The 20,250-nt window shown below is 57.1% G+C and overlaps 1 protein-coding gene across 1 annotated transcript in view; it reads right to left on the minus strand.

Moving 5' to 3' along the window:
* The window catches only part of LOC149747256 (glutamate receptor ionotropic, delta-1-like), a 130,322-nt gene extending 112,517 nt beyond the window's left edge, over positions 1-17,805 (minus strand). Inside the window, exons 1-2 of the mRNA XM_089897345.1 lie at positions 17,545-17,805; positions 15,155-15,310 (exon numbers count right to left, since the gene is read on the minus strand). Of these exons, the coding sequence (XP_089753471.1) occupies positions 15,155-15,310; positions 17,545-17,623 (235 nt within the window). The 5' untranslated portion in view covers positions 17,624-17,805. The remainder of the gene's footprint in view (positions 1-15,154; positions 15,311-17,544) is intronic.
* Between the last annotated feature and the right edge of the window lie 2,445 nt (positions 17,806-20,250).

The following is a 20,250-nucleotide window of genomic DNA, read 5'->3' on the forward strand; positions in this document are numbered from 1 at the left end:
GTTCACGGCCCAGCCAGGAACACCTCCTAGTGGAGCAGAAGTGCGCATTTCTGAACACCGTCTAAACTGGAGGAGCACGCCCAGAGCTGAAATGAAAGAAATCTATGGTGATGAGCGCCTCCATTAGCTCACCTACTGGGAGGCAGGAAGGAGTCTAGGTGGCTCACATTTCTTCCTCGACCCCCCCACCCCACCTGCTTTCTCTGGCTGAAGTTAATAATTTTAAAGTAATTAAGCCCAGCAAACCATAACCGATTAAATAAGGACCGCTGGTGGCCAGCAGAGCTGAGCAGCCTCACCTCTGCCTGAGCCCCTGTTTGGAGGGCAGCTGGGAGGGGGCCTGATCCCAGGTCCAGCCCCCGGGGGCCTGAGCACCACGTGGCAGAGAAAAACCTCTCTGAGCAGCCAGCCACCTAATGAGACTGTCAGGGGACTTCTTAATGAGATTAGGTAGGGCCCGGGCTCTGCCGCACAGCGTTTGGAGGGTTTCTATTCAATTAGCCAGTTCGGTGTGGGGCAGATACTGCCCAGGAGGATGCGGGAGCCTCTGCCGATACGGCAGTCCCCTACCGGCACTCCTAGTTCTGCCATGACCGGCCCAGCCTCCCAGGGTCCGCGGTAGCCTGAGACAGTGTCCCCACCGGACAGAAGGGTGAGCAGAGCTGGCCCTCTGCTTTGCTGGGGCAAGCCAGGTCTCTGCCTGCCAACCCAGGACCCCTTCCCCTCCCTTGGAACCTGGGTGAGCTCCAGGGGTGGCCACAAATGGGCCATCTGGAAGAAGGGGACAGAGACCCCTGCCCAAAACAGGTGTGTGTGGGGATAGGAAAGACCCCCTCACCCCGGGTGGGAAAGACTGAGTCTGGGGCCAAGGCTATAGGTTGTGTCTACATATAAAGTGGGAGCCAAGTGTGTAAGGCCAAGACCCACTGCCCTGTCCCCTCCTGCAAATAGAGTTTGACAGCACACACAGTAAGGGACAGGACTGCAGACACCCCAGGACCTGCAGGAGGCCACAGGGAAGTGAGCTCCACCTCCTGGGGACCAGGCCCTGCCTCCCTTCAGGACTTGGGGGTGCAAAGGAAGGTCCAGGTCACACCACGCCCACAGGAACCCTCAGGACACCCAGTGGGGAGAGGGCTCAGGCCCCAGGTCCCCTGCCCCCTTCCCATCCCCCAGTCCCTGGCCCACCAGGCTGGCTCCCACCCTTCCCTCACTGCCCCAAATGCCACCCACAGCTCATGCCTCCCACAGCTCAGCTCACCCTGCCCCACGCCTGAAACACAGGCTTCCCTCACTCAAAGCCTCCTGGCCTTTGGGCTAGCACAAGTGCCCCTCACCCAGAAAGCCTTCCGGCCCGGCCTGGCCCACATCCTGTCTGCTTCCCGCCGCCCACAGGCACATCACAGAGCTCAGAGCCTGGCTCTTACCCTCCTAGTACTGCCCGCCCCACAGAGCTTTCGAGTAAGCCAGGTCTGAGGTCTCCTGGAGCCCACTGTGTGGGAACGTCCTGTCACCAGGTGTGGCCCCAGGGCTTCCAGCCCAGTTCCAGTCCCGAGTGTCCTGTGGGCAGAGAAGCCCCACGATGAGCAGCTGTTACCACTTCCGGGGTGACACCACCCACCCAGGTCTGCTCTGCCCCTTCACCCTCAGCTTGGGGCTGGGGCAGCCCCAGGCCTGGCCAATCAGGGCACCCCACTCCACTGGCACCAGGACTGATTCCAGGAGGAGCCTGTCCCCACGCCAGGCCAAAGAGCAGCAATCGTGGGACGCCTGTGAGACTCTTGTTAAACAGGCCCCCTCTTCCTGCGGGGAAGGACCAGGGGGCTGGGCTGATCAGACATCGGCCCACAATGGCCTGGGGGCTCTCAGTGGATGGGGCTGCCTGGAAAGGAAGCCTGCCCAGGGGAAGGCAGGGACAGGGTGTGGAGAAGGAGGCGGTGTCCTGAGGACACCGTTTGGGCCCCTGGATCCAGCCATGCCTGAAGTTACGCAACGTCAGGTCTTTTCCATTACACGGCCTGATAAATATCCCTATTTGCTTAGGCCAGCACGAGTATTCCTGACACCCACCTGACTAATATAGAGCGTGATTTCAGACACTTGGCGGGATTCCCTGTTGTGAGGTTGCTAGGCGGTGGTATTTGCAGATGGTCCAACTTAGCAGTCCCACAAACACACCTGGGGGCAACAACTTCCTCCCAGGCCATGAGAGGCAGAAACTCTCCACATACCCCACAGTGCCGTGGCTCGGCCACCTTGTCACAGTCCCAGCGGGGTCCTCAAGGCACAGCCCTGGCAGGCCACCTGACAGGCTCCCCCAGGGAGGGGCTCAGTCCGTCTGCAGGGGTATGTCTGGGAGCACGCCAGGACACACAGGCATGCACTCCCGTGTGTGTTTGCAGACCCACATGTGTACATGCCATCAGTACAGTCAGACAGCCACTCAACAAACACTTGCTCCAGCCCTGCATGTGCTGGGAACCCTGAGATGCAGAGCTCACAGGCCTCACAGGCAACCACTAAGACACAAGGGGAGACATGCAGGATGGCATGGCAGCCAAGAGAAGACCTCGCCCCAGCTAAGGGAGCAGAGCAGTCAGAGAAGGCCTCCTAAAGAGCATTCCAGAGGCAAGGTTGGAGCAGAGCACACATGTAGTCCCATCTAGCTGCACCCCGCCATCTAGAAGCTCCCCTGGAGCACTCGCCAGTACTGATCAGTGGGTGCTGATACCCATCACAGACGCGCCATCTTCCCTTTCATGAAGTCCATTTTCTTGGCAGGAGCTAAGGAGCCTGACACCGTCGGTCCTCTGAGCCACGCTCAGGCTTCTCCTGATGAGGTTTCCATCATTAACAACTTTTAAAGCCCCTTCAGCCCCAGCTCACTGGAAGGGTTCTAACTCCTGCTTCCTCCGAAGCCAACGTGTCAGGGGTGGCGGCTACATCCTCGTAAATGGGCGCTGCTCACCAGCTCCCGCAGGGGTGCTGGGGGGAGGGTTGGCAGTGCCCTCCCCTCCAAGCTCAAGCTGCCAGGCTCACTGGTCCCACACCTGCAGCTGCTCCGCCCTCTCCCAGCCCTTTTCCCTGCCCAAGTTTGGAAGAGGCAGTGGCTAGGACAACATCATCCCCATTTCATACATGTGGAGACTGAGGCCACATGTCGGGGTGTGGCTCCCGAGCCCACCAGAGGATTCCCAGGTGAGAGACGAGGATGGAAACCCAGGTCCTGGCTCATGCCCAACACCCAGAGAGCAGTCAGCCCACACAGCCCCCAAGGGCCAGCACCTGGAGCCCAGGGGGAATGTCTACTTCCCCTGGGCAGCCTCCCTTCCCTCACCACCCACTCCCATCCGCACAGGCACATCTCAGAGCGGATGGACAGGCCAATGGCCCTGAGCCCCTGCCAGAGCAGCTCAGGCGGGGAAACGCCTTCCAGAAATGGGTCCTCCAAAACTATTTCCTGCCCCAGCCCATGAGCGTGAGAAACCCCTCCACTGTGCCTGTACCCTTTGTGCTGGGCCTTGGAATCCCCCATGGAAGTGGCCACTGCCAGGGAGAGGCTGTGATATTTGCTCCTAGCATTTCTTGCCAGGAGAAAGGTCCTCACATTTAGAAGCGGACCAGGAGGGAACAGCTGGCATAAGTGGGCCTCAGGTGGCAGAACAGGGCTGCTATAAATGCATCAAGCCTCCAGGCCCCACATGACATGAGACTCCGAGTGGCTCTGAGCATGAAGGCAGGACCACAAGCTTGAGGGGGCCTCAAAGAGCAGAGGTCTCGTGTGTCCATCCGTTCTGTCATCCATCCAGAGGCTTTTACTGAGCACCCATGACCAGCTGCACACCAGGCTTGACTCTGGGAACTCAGCTATGGATGAGACAGACACTTCCCTGCCCTCACAGACCTGACGCTCCTCACAAATGAATTAATAACACAATTGCAGGTGAGAAAGCATGCAAAGAAGGAAAAGAAGGCTTTGATACAGAGTAAGAGGGGCCCTACTTGGAACCAAGGGGAGCCTCTCTGAGGAGGTGAGATCTGAGGAATAGCTGAGGCTGAGAAGGAGCCTATCATGTAAAGAGCCTTCCTGCTGGAGGGAACAGCATGTGCAAAGGCCCTGGGATGGGAGTGTGCTTCAACTGTTGGAGACACAGGAAGCAAGTCAATGTGGCTGAAGCAAAGAGGTCAAGAGGAGTGGCAGCAGTGAAGCAAGTGAGCTCAGCCCTTGTTGTACTTGAGGGCTTGCAGGCTCTAGCAAGGAGTCTGGATTTTATTCTTAGTACTGCAGGGAGCCACTGAAGGGTTGCAGCAGAAGAGGGAGGTGACTGGATTGATTTTTCTGATAGCTCTGGCTGCTACACGGACAGAGGCCTGGGAGGAAGGAGGGCAGAGGCAGGTAACAGTGAGTAAGTGACCACAGGGATCCAGGCTGCGACTGGGGAGATGGTGGTAGAGGTGGAGAGAACTGGACAAATACTGAGATAAAGGGAGGGTCATGTGCATAGTGGGAGGGCAGGCAAGGAACAAGGGGAATGCTGGCTCAGCTACCAATCCGTCGCATTTCTGAAGCAATCCCTGCTTCGCTCTGCTCTCCATATAATCCCCGTGCTCCCTGGGGTGGTCCAGATATGATGCTCATACAGCCCTGGGCACAGGTGTCAGTAGACACTGGGTATTGACAGACACCTCCGCTTTTTAACAGGCCATCACCAGGAGCCTACAGCAGACCACAGCTGCCAAGCTCACTGCACTCCTTCCCTCGGTGAGGTTCCTGGGCTGGCTCCCAGTGGCAGCTGGAACTGCGGCTCTTTCTACCAAACGTGCCCAGGCAGCGTGGACATCTGCAACAGCCTCCTCATATGCACACATGTATGTGCACATACACTCACACCCATGCACACACCTGCACACCCATATACTGGCACACACGGACATTCACACACACACAGGCAGGGGTGCCCAGCCCAGATTCCAGGGCATGCCAGAGGACCCGACCCCCGCTGCTGGACAGTCCCCCCTCCTCGGCACTGCCCAACACACCACCCTCCCCCGGAGGCATGGCCACCCCCTGCCTGTCCCTTGAGGAACACTGGCCACAGGCACCCTGTGCAGCCCAGCTCTGCGCTGTGGGTCACGCAGGGTCATGCCTCAGCCCTCAGAAGCCTTTATCCAGGATGTAGGCAAAGCCCCGAGCCAGCCCTGAGCTGAGGCTCCAGCCTGGGGCCCCATGACAGGCAGAGATGCTCCCCCAGAGCTCTAGGCTTGGGCTGGCAGCCTACAGGACTTGGGGGCAGGTCACTGGGTCGTTTGGGCTACCAGAGCCCGGGAGGGAGGGAGGGAGAGGCAAGTGAGGGCAGGTGCCCTGGGAAGCCACCGAGGACTGAAAAGGAGCAGCATCTGACATCTGCGGCCATGACAGGGCAGGCAGCAAGGGCCCAAGGGCCGAGCCATGTCAGGGCCTCCTGAGCGCTCAGCCCCGACCTCCTGAGACGGACACCACAGAGGCGAGCAGCAGGGGCCTCGCCCAGTGCCCAGTTCAGGTCTCAGAGCTTTGAGCCCCGAGCCCAGACCAGGGCCCAGAGTGTGGCCCCTCCCTCCCTCCCAGGTCTCTGGGTGCTCAGACAGAAGGATGGAAGAAAGCCCCTAGTCCCGGTTCAGGAACAGAGCCAGGGCAAGACCCAAAGCCTCTGCCTTTGTACCAAGCAGGAGGGGCTGCGTGGGAGTGGGAGAGCACGGAGGTAGCCTGCCAGGCCAGGCCCAGGCCGAGTTTGCAGGGCCTCAGGCCACATCAGGGCGGGCACATGGCGAGGCTGAGCCAAGAGCTCCAGCCAAGGGGTGGGGGTGGGGATGGTGTCCAGCCAGCAGGGACTGTGTCTCTGCCCTGAACTGGGGTTTGGTAGCACCCAGGCAGGGCCCAGAGACCAAGGGGTGTCATGTACCCTTGGCAGGTGAACAGGTGAACAGAGCAAATGGTGGCCAGGACACAGAGAACCAATGCCTACTTAGTGTGCTGCGTGTCACCACCCACACCCTCGGTGTGCCTCTGCTGGGCGCCCCAGTGGGCTGCTGCATGCCAACAGCCTCCTTCCTGCCAGGTGTAAGTCACCTCTCTAGATCCACCACCACAACCCCAAGGTAGCCCACTTCACAGGTATTAAAATTGAGGCTTGGCGAAGACGAGTGACCTCTCAAGACCACACAGCTAATCAGTCAGAGTTGGGATTTGAACCCGTACCTGCCTGACCCCTTTCCACCAAAAAGAGCAAGTTATGGGTACTATGGCCAGCTGCTCAGGGGCTGGGCCAGGCTGGCTGGATTCGGGCCACTCTGTGCACTCAGAACAGCAAGGCTGCAGCGAGATTGCAATTCCGTGCAGCGACGGTTTACAGGTTCCTGGAGCCCCAGTCCACAGTGGTGGCTCCAGGCAGCCTCCACGTAAACCATGTCATCGATAGCAACCTGCCTACCTGCTCTCCTGGGACATCAGTAAGGCCAGGATCAACTCCAAGCCACCCTAAATAGGGCAGGGGTTGGGAAAGCCTGCCCAGCCCAGGTCAGAAAGTGGAAGGAGGCCAAGAGCCCCTTGCGACCACTCAGGCTGGTACTATAACAACCATCCCACCCTCTGTGCTTGGCCCTTGGCTGGGCATTGTAGTACATTTCCTCAACTGACCATCACAGTGTCCTCTGTGTCATCATTCCCATCTTCCAGTCGAGGAAACTGAGGTAACCTGCCCAGAGTCGGACAGCAGAGCAGGGACGGGAGCGCCAGTCTGTGCGTGAGATCAATAAGACTCCTTCTGCCCCCAATTCGGCTTGTAGGCACCATGTCTAATCTCACGCAGAGGCATGGGAGGGCCAGGCTGAGCTCTGGCTGGGAACAGGCACAGGGCAGGCAGAGACGGAGCTACAGTGTCTAGCTGCCTCCGGTGGGTCTGGCGAAGAACTAATGTAAGGGAAGTAAACTAGGCACACAGGACTAGCCAGAGCCACATACAGATCTGGCTCGAGGAGGAGGTGCAGCCTGGAATAAGGACCACCCTGGGCCCCAACTGACAGCCCCTGGCTTCACCCACTGGGAGCCTGCCCTGCCCAGATCGGGGCCAGAAACAGACAGAAGAGGGCCATCTAACCACCTCCCAGCTACCCTGCCTGTGCTTCAGGCCCGGAAGGGAGAACCCTGGGTCTTTCTCTCCCAACCTGTGGCCATCAACCAGGAAACTGGCTGTTTACAGGCTGGAAGGAAGGTCTTAGGAGAACCCAACTGATGGGATATTGGACACAGACCCAGCTACCTTCCTGGGCCCCATGCCTGTCAGAGAGGCCAGACTCCAGAGAAGGGAGCTGTCACAGGCCAGCCCATGGCAGAGATGAGTCTCCACTCCAGCCCAATGCCTTAGCAAAAGAGAGAGAGCTGCTGCTGTGGGGGAAGGTAGGGGCGAGGAGGGCACTGGGAGGAGGCAGGGGGTGTCTGTAGAAGAAACAGGGCCATAGGGAGTCCTGTTGAGTCCACAGGAAACACAGACTTGCTTAAGTCCAGCTGTGGGGGCCACTGATGCTGGTGCCACGATAGCCAGTCTTCACCTCATTCCTTAGGAAGCACTGAGCCCAAGTCTTCTTGGGAGAGCTGGGCCCATCCAGGCCCTAGTTCACAGAGGACAAGGCTGGTAGACACAGACTGGCTCTCTTCTGAGAGCCTGGAGGGGCTGGAGACCCAGGCTTCCTGACGTCCCCCTACACCAAAGGGCTGCCTGGGGCTTTCTGGAGCAGGGGAACAAGTAAATGAGTGGGCAAAGGGGAACTGACGGGAGCCATGGATTTGGTCCAACCAGGATCCAATACCGAAAATTCTACTTGTTTTTGTTTCTTTTGTTTTTGTTGTTGTTTTAACGAGTCACCAAGGAAATGGAAGGGTTGTTTTGACATGACCTGATTAGTAGATATTACTGTCATTCACCAACTATTTCCAGTTCTCTCTCTCTTTCCAGGCACACAGTATGTCTGTGCTTCCTGGATCCCTTACAGCTGGCTGGAACCACATGACTAGTTCTGGTCAATAAATTATAAGTAGAAGTGACATGTGTCACATCCAGGTGGAGACCCCTAGAGCTCTCTTTCCCTCTGGCACAGCAACTAGCAATATTCAAGCTGAGTGACCATGATGAGCCAAGCTCCAAGCCGACACGTAGCATAAGCAGGAGATAAGTTTGTGTTATGTTAAGCCACTAGACTTGGAGAGTGTTTGTTACGATGGCATAACTGAGTCTATCCTGACTGATACAAAGGGAACCACAGAACAAAACCAAAGGGTAGGAACAAACAGGCACTTCCCTGCGTGGCCAAGTCTAAAAAGATTCATATCCAGGTTATCAGACTGGGTTAGAAATGGTTTGGGAACAAGCAGTACAGACTCAATGTTCCAAGTTTTTAGGTGACAGAATTTTCTGGGTAGTGAAAAGGCCAAGTAAAGAGAGAAGATGGCTGATATAGGGGCCAAGGCAAGGGGATTTTTGACCTGGCAACTACAAGAATTTGGAAAGAGTCTGTGTGCCCTTACAAGATGTGGCTTTCAGTGTTAAGGGACAGCCTTAGCTATCCTCCAAGAGAAACCTGTACAAATGGCCCCAACGTGCTACTCTAGACAGGAAGGTTGTTAAAGTTCCCATGTCACCAGGAATGGGAACAGCAGCAGCTTGGCGGCAGCATGAGGAAAAGTGTCTCACTAGACCCATGGCTTCCAACCCACACGCCTGGCATGAGAGGCCCATCTGTTCACTGCCAGTTAAGTCCAACCTCCCAATCTGGGGGCAAGGCTACAGCAACAGGGATACTAAAAGGGAGCCTCTGGAACCCATTAAATATGAGGATGTGGGGAGGGCAGGAGTACAGTCTACGAAGAGAGAGTGTGTGTGTTAGGACACACAAGAGTGACCCTAGAATGAAGGACAGCTCTGAAGCCCGGTAGTCCAGCTGAGGGAAGATGGCAGTTATACTTTTACACAGACACAGGCTTGTGAGAAATCCAGAGAGGGGACTAGATGGTTCCCTGTCCCCAGCCCAACTTTAGTGAGCGGCCATCAGCACCTGCAGCCGTGGCCACAGCCATCTTCTGGCTTGAAACATCACTGGCAGAAGACCCTGTGTGTCAGCTGAGAAAGACTGACCTTTGTAGGGACCCTCACCTACAAAGGGTCCTTTGTAGGGACCCTCACCTTGTGCTCTAGGTGAGCGGGATGGAGGGCGGGGAGAGGAGGGGCGTCTGAAGAACCTGGCCTGGAAGAAATGGAGGTCATGGACCTGCACGGTGGCACAGACTTACAGTCTAGCTATTCACAAAGCAGATTCCTCTAGGAACCTCCTTAGGCAAAAGCAGCTTGCAGGCCCCAGGAAGGAAGTCAGCGTGTCATTGGAGAGCACAGGGAAGTCTGTAGAGGCCTGCAGACTTGCAGTGTGCCACCTCCAGAGCGAGTCTGAAAGACGGGGGAACAATGGCCATACGCCCCAAGTGACAAGAGGATGCCACCCAGTAAGCAAAAGTGCAGCCAACCGAGCGGAAGAAAGGGAAGGGTCACGATGTGCACTGCCTACAACAGGCACCTGCCAGGTGTGCCAACACGGTAGCAGAAAAATGGCCCACAAACACATGCGCATCCTAACCCCTGGAACAGTGAATATGCTAGGCTACATGGCAAAAGAGAAGCAAGGCTGCAATGGAATTAAGGTTGCAAATGGAATTAATCAACTGATTTGAAGACAGGGAGATAGGCCTGGATTATCCCAGTGGGCCCAATGTAATCACAAGGGTCCTGGGAGGAGGGAGACAGAAGAATCAGAGGAGTGGGCGTGAGGACAGAAGTGACTTGCTGTGAGAAGGACCCCACCCTCCATCGCTGGCTTTAAAGATGCAGGAAGGGGGCCAGGAGCTAAGGAAGGCAGGCAGCCTCTGGAAGCTGAAAAGGGAAGAAAATGGATTCTCTCCTAGAGCCTCCAGAAGGAATCAGCACTGGCAACACTTTGATTTTAACCCAGGGAGACCCACGTCAGGCTTCTGACCTGCAGAACTGTAGGATAATACACTTCCGTTTTGTTGTTGTTGCTGCTGTTTGTTTGTTGTTTGTTCTGACAAACAGGCTTGTGGGATCTTAGCTCCCCAACCAGGAATTGAACCCAGGCCCTCAGCAGTGAAAGCGCCAAGTCCTAACCACTGGACCGCCAGGGAATTCCCTACATTCCCATTTTTAACCAGCAAAGTTGTGGTAAAATTTGTTTCAACGCCAAGAGAAAAAATACGCAGCTGAGTGGATGGGAATGATGGTGTGGACCTGCAAGCATCTTTAATGACTCTAACATCACACCCAGGGAAATGCTGACAGTATCTCCCAGGCAGGGACCTATAACACCGTTATCAGGGAGAACAGTAGGTCTGCCAGCAGAGGCTGCAAAAATACAGCCTCAGCGGGACCCATAATTCTGAAGGGAAATCAAGGAAGACACCAGAGGCATCAAAGCTCAGGGAGGGAAACCGTCTAGCAGACGTCATAGAGCGTAAGGGGCAGGGTGACCACCTCGGAGTGACCAGTATAATACGAGCAAGGCCATCAGATGGACACCACCAAGCTCACTGTGCTTTATTTTCCTCTTATTTCATTGTTTCATTGCTGTATTCTGTGAACACCGAGCTATACTTGGGTGATTTTTACCTTGTCTTCCTAAAACACTTCTGTGCTTATTGTAACTAAAAGGAATAATGCATCACATATATTCCTTTTTTCTTCCTCTTCCCTAAATTGTTATCTTTCCACTCTGTGACAGATATATCTACAGCATAACCAATAACTCAAGTCTTTTACTTACAGTAAAAGATAATACTGTGAACGGAAGAGACTCATGTTCAGGCAGTTCCTTTATGCGTTTATGCATTTATATAATCCTCTCCTTGAGCAGGCACTCTAAAGCAATATGAAAATTTTTTATTTAACAAATTAGTATCTCATCTAGTATCTAGAAGACAAATTTTCACACTTATTGTTAATATGGACTTTACCAACTAAATCTAAGATACAGCCTTTTAGAGGCTTAAATACCATTTCTGTGTTATTATTTGCGAAATCCTCACCAAATGCATATTTTATTAAAAAGTGATCCAATCTTTTACATAAACTGACCAACTGCCTCAAAAGGTAACTTGTAAGAAGCTTGTATGGATACAAAATCAGCCTGAAGAAACTGCAGGTGTAAATCTTAGGACCAACAAGCCAAAGTAGAGTTTCTTGTTTTCTTCATTAAATACTTAAGCATATCTCAACATAAATGTTTGCATTTTTAAAAATAAGTTGTTTTGGATATTGAAAATATATGCAGCCATTAAAAGTGATGTTTACAAATAGTTCGTAGTGATTTCAAAAAAAGCCAATGATGTGTTAAATCAAAAAATATATATACACAACTGAACAGAATAGGAATTTTCAGCACTTATGAAAATCAGTGCGCGAAAAAAGACTAGAAGGAAAGAACAGTGGTAGAATTCCAAACGATTTTGTTCTGTCTCTTGATGCTTTCCTGTACCTTTCACATTTTATATAATGAGCATGCATTGCCCTTTTCCTTTTTCACATTTTTAAATTAATTCATGCTCATTGTAGCAAAGCATTTCTTTTATAATCAGGAGGGGAAAAGTTAAGCAAAAAGCTGAAAATGAAAAGGTCAGTTAGGGTCCGCTCTCAAGGAATCCACTAGCTTAACCAATGGTGCAGCTGAAAATAACAGCCTCAGGAGAAGCTGAGATGGATTCACAGTTGGTCAAGAAATGGAGAGGGAATTCATGTTTACTGAACACCTACTGCAGGCCCTCTGCAGACAATTCATACATGTCTCATCTCATTTAATCCTCACAATAATTCCAGGAGGCAGGTACTGTGATTGTTCCCTTTCAACAGATATGTGAACAGAAGCTCAAAACAGGGCCAGGCCTCTTCCAAAATCACACTGCACGTGAGGCAAGCAAGATTTGAACCCAGTTTCTTGGACTCCAAGAACTATGCTCTTATTGCTGCATGGTGCTACCTCTCAAGTCAAAATGGGGCAGCATCACTTCAATCCCAATTCCGCCTCGGGGGTGCGGGGGGGGGGGGGTGTCATTGGGAGCTCGCCCAGTCCATGATGGAGACTGAAGCCCAGTCTGCCTTTGCCCCAGCCAAGAAGTCCTTTCCTTTCCCATCCGAGCTGTATCTACCACCCATGTCCTGCTGCTGTGACTGTCCAAGCCCAGGAGAGAGATGAGATATCTATGAAGTAGGGCCGAGAGAGATGAGATATCTATCAGGCAGGGCTAAGCCACGGGATGGACAGCACCCCACAGAGCACAGAAGGAAGGACACCCGGCCAGCTGAGCGCCTGCTGCGCCAAGCCTCAGGCCAGGGAGGAGGAGCCTCTGTGCCCTGCTCTGTACTCCCTGAGGCTCTCGAGGAGTCCCATCCCTGGTAACATCCCAGGGCTTCAAAAGGTCATGGGATAACAATGTGAATTTCTGCCCACGCGGCTGATCAGTTGAAAGCATGCCAACTTTAACCCGCACACGCCCTCTGGGCAGAGGGTAGCCCAACACCACCTGGTCAGTATTCCTTCACCTGGACAACTGTCAGCCATCAGCTTCTAATTCTCTAGTTCTGGATGTACGCACACACTCACTCACACCCTTCCAAGACTGTGTCAGCCTGCCACGCTTGGAGCCTGAGACATTCTTCCAGTTATAAAAATAGAGAAACTGAGACCCAGAAAAGGCCCCTGGGTAGAGCCCTATGTCTCCAGAACAAAGTTGCATTAGGGCTTGAAGGCTGAACGGCCCAAAGCTCTGTTTTATTTGGCTTGTACTGTGTTGTTCAAATTGTTTGATTCGTCGAGAACAGTTAGAAATCAGGTTTTACGTTAAAGTCCAGATTTGGGGCTCCTCTTTAAAAAAAAAAAAAAAAAATCAGCCCATTTATAACACTAGGATTTTCATTCCCAAATGGTAAAGTCAGCTGAAGCTATGGAACAGCCCCTCCTTTTGACAGAGATGACCTCTCCAGACCCCACATTTCAGGTTCTTCCAGGCCCAGCTGCCCAGTTCACCCATGTGTGTTACCTGCCTGAGACTGTAACCCCGGGCAAGAGCATTAGCTTCAGTCTCTGGGGACCTGCTGCTGGAGGGGGGCAGGGGGGCCAATGGGCATCATTTGGAGCAAAATGAATAAGCATGGAATAGTCAACACAGCGGAGGGGAAGTCAATGGAAACAAGGTATGTCAACAGAGAAGGTGGAAGCACCAAACTGCCATGGCAAACACAGGCGGCATCCCTACCACACTGTGAGCTCCCTGGGGCAGGAAACAGGTGCTCCCCAGCTGCATCCTCAGCTCCCAAGCACAAAGAATGAATGTCCACAGAGACGAGTGTATGGGGACAGTGTCAAGGGAGCGTGAGGCATTGTGAAAACTGTGGCATGTAACTGGAAAAGCCTGTGTCACCACAGATCCGCACCCCAGCTAGGGTCATCCCTGCCTAAGGAGGTCCCACCCTCCCCTGGCTAGAGCCCACCCCAAGCACATGCAACAGTTGTGATGAGGGTACACTGAAAAAAAAGTCCAAGGGCAGGGCATGTGGGGGCAGGGACTGCAGGTAGGACATGATCAGACAGCAAAGAAGGACAGGGATTCCTTCCCTCGTACCTCAATGAATGTCAGACCTCTGCCAGGGCTGGGAGTGGCAGCTCCCCTGACAGACAACACCAGTCTCACCCCACTCACCACCACCCCCAAAACACATCCAGACCTCCAGGTTTTCACAACTACCTCAAGACATCCTTGGACTTTCAGGGCCCAGAGCTGGGCCTTCTCCCTCCTCTGCAAGAATAGCAGACTCCCCAAAACTTCCTTCCAGCACCAAGTTCTCCCCAGCACCAGTTCTGACCTTCTGCACCCAGACCAGAGCCTTCACTGAGTCACCCTATCCTTGGAGATACAAGAAAACCAGCAGCCAACATATAACCTAGAGCCAGAGGAGGGCTCTGGGCCCAGGGGCGGGGCGAGGGTAACTTGCCTGGAGCCCTCAGCCAGCCCACCTCCTCCCTACACCGACCTACTGTCCTGTCCGTTCCTCCTGGGAGGAATTCCGGCCACCAGCTGTGGCCTCTGTCCTCAATACTCCTGGGCGAGGGCCTCAGAGTCAAAGCCTTGGATATATGGAACTAGGAGAAACCATGGATATGGGGGCAGAGGAGAGGAAAGGGGCCCTGGGCCAGGCAGATATCAGGGGCAGTGAAAGCCTTAGTCTCTGATGAGGAAGCAGGCATCGTGGGAGAGATACCTGAGGCCCAGAGCCCAGGCTCAAGCCAAGTGGGAGGTGAGCGAATGAGAGAGGAGGGAAGGGCAGAGGGGGCTTCTGCGCTTAGCCTCGCACTTGTTGCCTCTGCCTGCGGGCCGAGTTTGCGGACCACGGCGGCCCAGGCGCGGGCTAGGATTTCCCCGCAGCCTGGCCTGGCCCAACTCCGCTGCTTTTCTGGTCAAACAGCGCCCACCTTCGGCCCGGGCGGGGACGCCTCCGCCCACGGCGGGGACCGCGAGGGAGAACGGCTCCTCCAAACCCGGAGGAGGAGCGCCGCCGGCCGAGAAACGCCAGCCAGCCGAGGCACAGAGCGGCCTCGAGGCGAGAGATGCTGCGCATTCACAGGCTTGGGCGCCACACGCTCCTCGCTCCTCGGTTGATAGCGAAGAAGACATTGGCCCATCCAGGTCAGGGGAGGTGCACCAACACAGGTACCCTGCTCGAAGACACACCCACCCACACTCAAACAACACAGACAGCCCTAAGCCACACACGCCTGCGCGGCTCATAGACGCGCCCACCCAGCTGGAAAGGAGCCGTACAAGCCCGAGACACGCCCCGCAAGGAGCCCAGCTCCCCGCTCACAAGCTCTCCGCTCCAGCCCCGCAGCGCAAGGCACTCCCGCACCACTGCTTTGGTGGGCCGGGGAGGGAGCGCGCACCGTGCGCGGCACCGTGACTGCCCAGGCACACAGGGAACCCTGCGTGGCCCAGCCCTTCGCGACCCTGCAGGGCTCCAGCGCTGCTGGCAGGCCCCCGCCCTATTAGCCCTGGGCATGGCGGCCAGCCACTCACCTTCCTGCACGGCCTGGAAAGGATTGTTGGCCTCGATGACCTTGATGGAGTAGGTGATCTTCTCGCTCTGCAGGATGTCATCGTTGAGGCTCAGGTCGGATACGGCCAGCTGGAACACCCTGTCGTCCTTGGCCGCGTTCTCCTCGAAGATGGCACCTGGAGGAGAGGAGGGGTCAAGGCTATAGGCCTAGAGGGGGCCTCTTCCCCACCCCACCCCTACCCCAGCCTTGGCCCTCTGGTCACGGTGCTGGCAGGACTGCAGGTTGCCAGGTGGCAGGACTTCTGGGCTGCGGTTTCAGCCTGACAGGAGAGTTTAAGGCTCTCCTCAGTCCCCCAACACAGAAACACACCCCCCAAATATTCCAACACAGTCGACATGAGTTACACATGCATATGGCATATGCTGCCACCAGGTCACACAAGTGTCTCACAACCAAACCACGTCATGTATCAACCATGCCCCACATAATGGACTGAGCCAAGCTGTTGTGACCTCAGGCAGCACCTAAATGCCCTGACATGGCCCCATGAGTCCTATCCCAGGAGCCACAAAGTTCCCCTGCAGGCAAGTGTCCCCAGCCCCAATCCCAAAATGGAACAATGACTTCCTTCTGCCCTGCGCACCACCCTCTGCAAAGAGCTAAGCAAGCAGGTCCACAGTGGCTCTCCTATGCCAGGGGGCTTCTTTACGCAGGGGCCTTTGATAACCGATCAGGCACACAGGCAGCTCAGTCCCAGCCTGGCTCCCTGGGCTCTGCCTCCTGCTTTCCATCCCTCCCCACTTTTTCTCCTGCCGTGTACGATAGGGGTGGGTGGGTAGGAGGATGTCCCTAGACCCTTTGCCTTCTAACCCAGCAGGGCTGAGGAGCCCAGAAGGAGCCGCTCTTGAAAGGGCTTTCTAGAACCATGAACAGCTCCTCTGGGGTGGCCTCCAGCTGGCCCTTTGCGCTCTTAGCACCGCCGTGGCCGACTCTCAGCACTTGAAGCCGAGATCGGTGGGACTCACCGAACCTGGCCCTGCAGCCTGGACAACTCCGGAGTCCTCCCCCTCACCAGGCCCTGAGGGTCACCACAGTCCCAGGGCTGGGCCCAGTGATTCCCCGAGTTGGGGGCTGGGCAGGAGGAGGGAGGTCCCGTTCCATGCTACACCCAGAGCCGCAATGCTGACCGCGAGACCCAAGCGCCCCCCCCCCCCCGCCAACCTCCACCACCATTGGGAAGCAGGTTTGGCCCCGGCCCCTGACTCCTGCAGGGGGATTGCAGCGCACCAAGCCCAGGCCTAGTCCCTGACCACCCATCACACCCCGGCCTCGCCTGTCCCATCATCCCTGCCTTCTCACACCTCCCAACCCCCCAGACTCTCTGGGCTCGCTGGTCTTTCCCAACTTCCGGAAAAGCGACTGCAGACGGGCTCCCCAAAAGCAACCTCTGTCAGTCCCCCAGCCCGTACCAACTTCCTGGGATTTCTCCCCTGCTGCTACCAACTCCCACACACTCCCCAACAGCGACAAGCCCCCTCCTCCTCTCTATATCATCTTCTCTCCTCTGCCGGTTCTCTCCCTCCATCAGTCTCTTCCCGCTCAGCGCGCGCGCACACACTCCCCCCACACACCACACCACGGCCCAGGCTTCTTCCCTGATTCCCACCACCCAGACCATGTGCCGGCCCCCAAGACCTGGGCCGTAGGAAACTCTGGGACTGTCCAGGATTGGGCTGCTGTCGCCACAGCCAGATACACACACACACACACACACATACACACACACATATACAGAGAGGTACACAGACACACATCAGAGAAACAGGCAGACACTGTGTCCACTCTAACAGGCTGACAGTCATGCACGCACCAACACAGGCTCTGATGGCCCCATACACCCCAACGCCCTCTCGCAGTGACACCAACACGGAGCCACAAGCGCACACAGAGACACACGCTGACAACACCCACCCACCCACATTCACGCACGGTTCCGGTCGGGCCTCTTGAATCCTGCCCTGCCAACTTGGCGAGACCCCGGGCCCTGCCCGCCTTCGGCGCCCGCTGCTCTGAGCTGCGCCTAAGGGCTGGCCCTACCCCGCCGACGGCCCCGCCAGGGGCGCGGGTCTGGACTTGCGCCTAGCCCCGGATTTCCCGCAGCCGCAGCCCTAAGTGTCGGCAGAGGCCGCGGGGCCCCGAGGCGGGGATTGGAGCCCCGGGGAGCAGCGGGAGCCCGCGGGAGCGCGGCGCGGCCCGTGCACATCTCCGCGGGGCGGCGCGGAGCGGCCCTTCGGGGGAGCACCGTCCGCCGAGCCCCTCGGCCCAGGGAACAGCCAAGTTTGGACGCCGCGCACCCCCCGCGCCGCTGGGGCCCCCGCCCAGCCTCGGCCCCGCGCCCGCCGCGCTCACCGATGTGGATGATGGAGTCGGCCCGCACCGACACGCACTGGCATATCCAGGGGAGAAGCCACAGCGTCAGCGCTTCCATGTCCCCCGGGCGCGCGGCTCATCCGCCCGGGCCCGGGGCGAGGCCGAGGGCAGCGCGGAGCGGGGAGGCGCCGGTCCGGGTGCAGTCCCGGGCCGCTCCCCGGGAGAGCGAAGCCCGCCCGTGCGTCTTTCCCCGCGCGCCCGCCCCTGCGCCCTGCGCCCGCCCCAGTCCAGCCCAGCCCAGCGCTGTTGGGCTCCCGCTCCGCTGGTGGCTGCGGCGGCGCTGGCGGCCCGAGCCCAGGCCGGCGCGGCGGGGGCGGCCCGCGGCGGCGGCGGCGGCAGCGGCGCTCCCCGCGGCTCTGGAGGCTTCGGAGGCGGCGGAGGCGGCGGCGGCGGTGGCGGCGGCTCCAGGCTAGCTGTGTGTCTGAGCCCCGGCGAGGAGCCGAACTGCGGAGGACGCCCCCTCCCCTCCTCCTCCCCCTCGACTCCGCTCCCCTCCCCTCCCTGCCCGCCTCCCTCCCCTCCGCCCTCCTCTCGACCACGTGACTGCGGAGCCTCTGCCTCGCAGCGCGGCGCTCTCCCGCTCGCGGCTCGGAGGGGGCGCCGGGTGCTCAGCGCTTCCAGCCCGAGGGACGCTCGGAGGCCCGCAGAGCGATGGGGACCGGCCGGGGCTGCGGCGCGCAGAGACTTGGCGGCCCTGGGCCTCGTGCCCCCCGTTCGCCAGGGACCAGAGGATGGAGAAGGGTCGGCCTCCGACTGCCCTCGAGGGTTCCCGGAGCCCCCTGGCCCCCGCCAACCTCAGCCGCCTTGCGTCTTGGGCCATGACGCCCTGGGCAGAGAGCTCCTCTAGGAGACGGGCCAGGGGTAGCCGGGAGAGAGACCGGGCCGGGCACTGAGCCAGGCACCGAGACGCAAGGGGAGCCAAAAGGGACCCGCCGCGGCCAGACGTCGCGGAGCAGAGGCGCGGCCTCGGGCTCCAACCCTAGCTGGCCCCACCGACATTGGCGGGCGCCCATCCCCCACCCCGCGGCCTCGGGCTCAGCCGGGAGTCGGGCAGGCGGCTCGCACTCTGAAGCCCAATTCATGGCCGGAAACCGGCGCATCCGTGACCGCGGCGCCTGGACGTGAGGAGCTTTCTAAGCGGCCGGCGTGCTCAGACTCCGACTCTGCACGGAGCCTTTACGCGCGAGCCCAGGGCGAAGAGCTGGCTCCTCGCGGCCAGCGCAGAACGGGGTTCTCTCCACCGCTCTGGGAATGCCTCCGGCCAGCCACCACCAGATGTATCGTTAAGCTGTTTGGGCTCCAGCCTGGGTGGAAGTGGCAGGCCTGACGCCTAGCCACCCTGCCCCCCACACACACAACAAGTTCCAGACTGGGCTCCACGTGGCACACCCAAGATTTCAGGAAGACAGCTGAGCCTTCCCGGACCGGGATTCCGCGGAAGCTCGGTCCGGGCGCGCCTGGCAGAGCCTAGTGCAAGGGGCCACTTCCGCGAGCCCGGGAGCGCCCCTTGGCCCTGTCGTTGGCCCGCGCCCCAAGGCCCCTGCCTTGATCAGGGCCGTGCACAAGACGTGAGGGATTCAGAGAGACTCAGCAACAGACCTTACCTGGAACTCCCCGCTCAGAGGAGAGGCAGACACCTAAACAGATCATTAAAAGACGTGGCAAGGACCCTGAATAAGCTATGTATGCACAGGCGCGTTCTGGGCTGTGACCCAGCCTGGGAGGAAGAGCCAGAGGATAGTTTGGTGGAGGAGGTGACAGTTCTAAAGGCTGAGTGGAGGTTACCAAGGGAGAAGGAAGGGAGGCTTCCAGGCATTGAATGCTGGTTAGCTAGCCAAGATAGGAAGAAAAAGAATTTAGTGTGAGTGTGTCTGTGTGTGTGTGTGTGTGTGCACACGCTCGCGTATGTGTGTGTCCCAAGCTGCCCGCCACAGAAGTCACTGGCAAATTTTAGTTTGGAAAGGTGTGGGAGGAGGCTGTGCAGAGGGGGACAGTGCAGGCTTGGAGAACAGTGAGGCAGCCCTTGCAATGGCTGGTGGGGCCGCAGGGGGAACCTAGGGGAGAGGAGAAGCTGGGTTGGAGAAACAGCAGGGAACCACATGGGCTGGCAAGGTGACTTCCAGGATGAAGGGGCCACAGGCAAGAGGAGAGGAATGACCACGCCTGAAGGAGGCTGGGCTGTCCAGCTGGGTGTGGTGCCCACACAAAGGCACTTCCTCAAGAAATCCATCTTAGGGGCCTTGAATTGTAAAACACACCCCTCCCGGGCTCTACAAACCCCCCATGCCTCCATTCTCACTCCCTGGAAATTCTACCGTTCACTGGCTGAAAAGTTATAGAAAGAAGGGAAATAAAGAATGGGTTTTATTATGTAACAGTTTGGTTCCTATGGAGACTGTCTCCTCCTGGGAAGGATGGTGGTATGTTCACCCTGTAGGGGCTCAAATCTGAGGTCAAGGGCCACAGGGTCAGGGATCCCCAAACACACTTGTTGGGACACCTGTAGTATGTTAGTAAAGTAGACGTGTGATACTTGTAACCCAGTTAGAAGTTTTTCTGGATATTTATTATGCTAGGTAGTGGCAGCATTATTACAGTGAAACAAGTCTCAAGGCCCCCTTCCAAATATTAAGAAGTCAACCTAGAAACACACATAGTTTGGGGGAGAGTTCTATCAGTTTCTAA

This window comes from Delphinapterus leucas, chromosome 16 (genome assembly GCF_059928025.1).
Source record: "Delphinapterus leucas isolate spDelLeu-1000000601 "Yukka" chromosome 16, BTC_Dleu_Yukka2, whole genome shotgun sequence".
In the NCBI taxonomy this organism is placed as follows: Eukaryota; Metazoa; Chordata; class Mammalia; order Artiodactyla; family Monodontidae; genus Delphinapterus; species Delphinapterus leucas.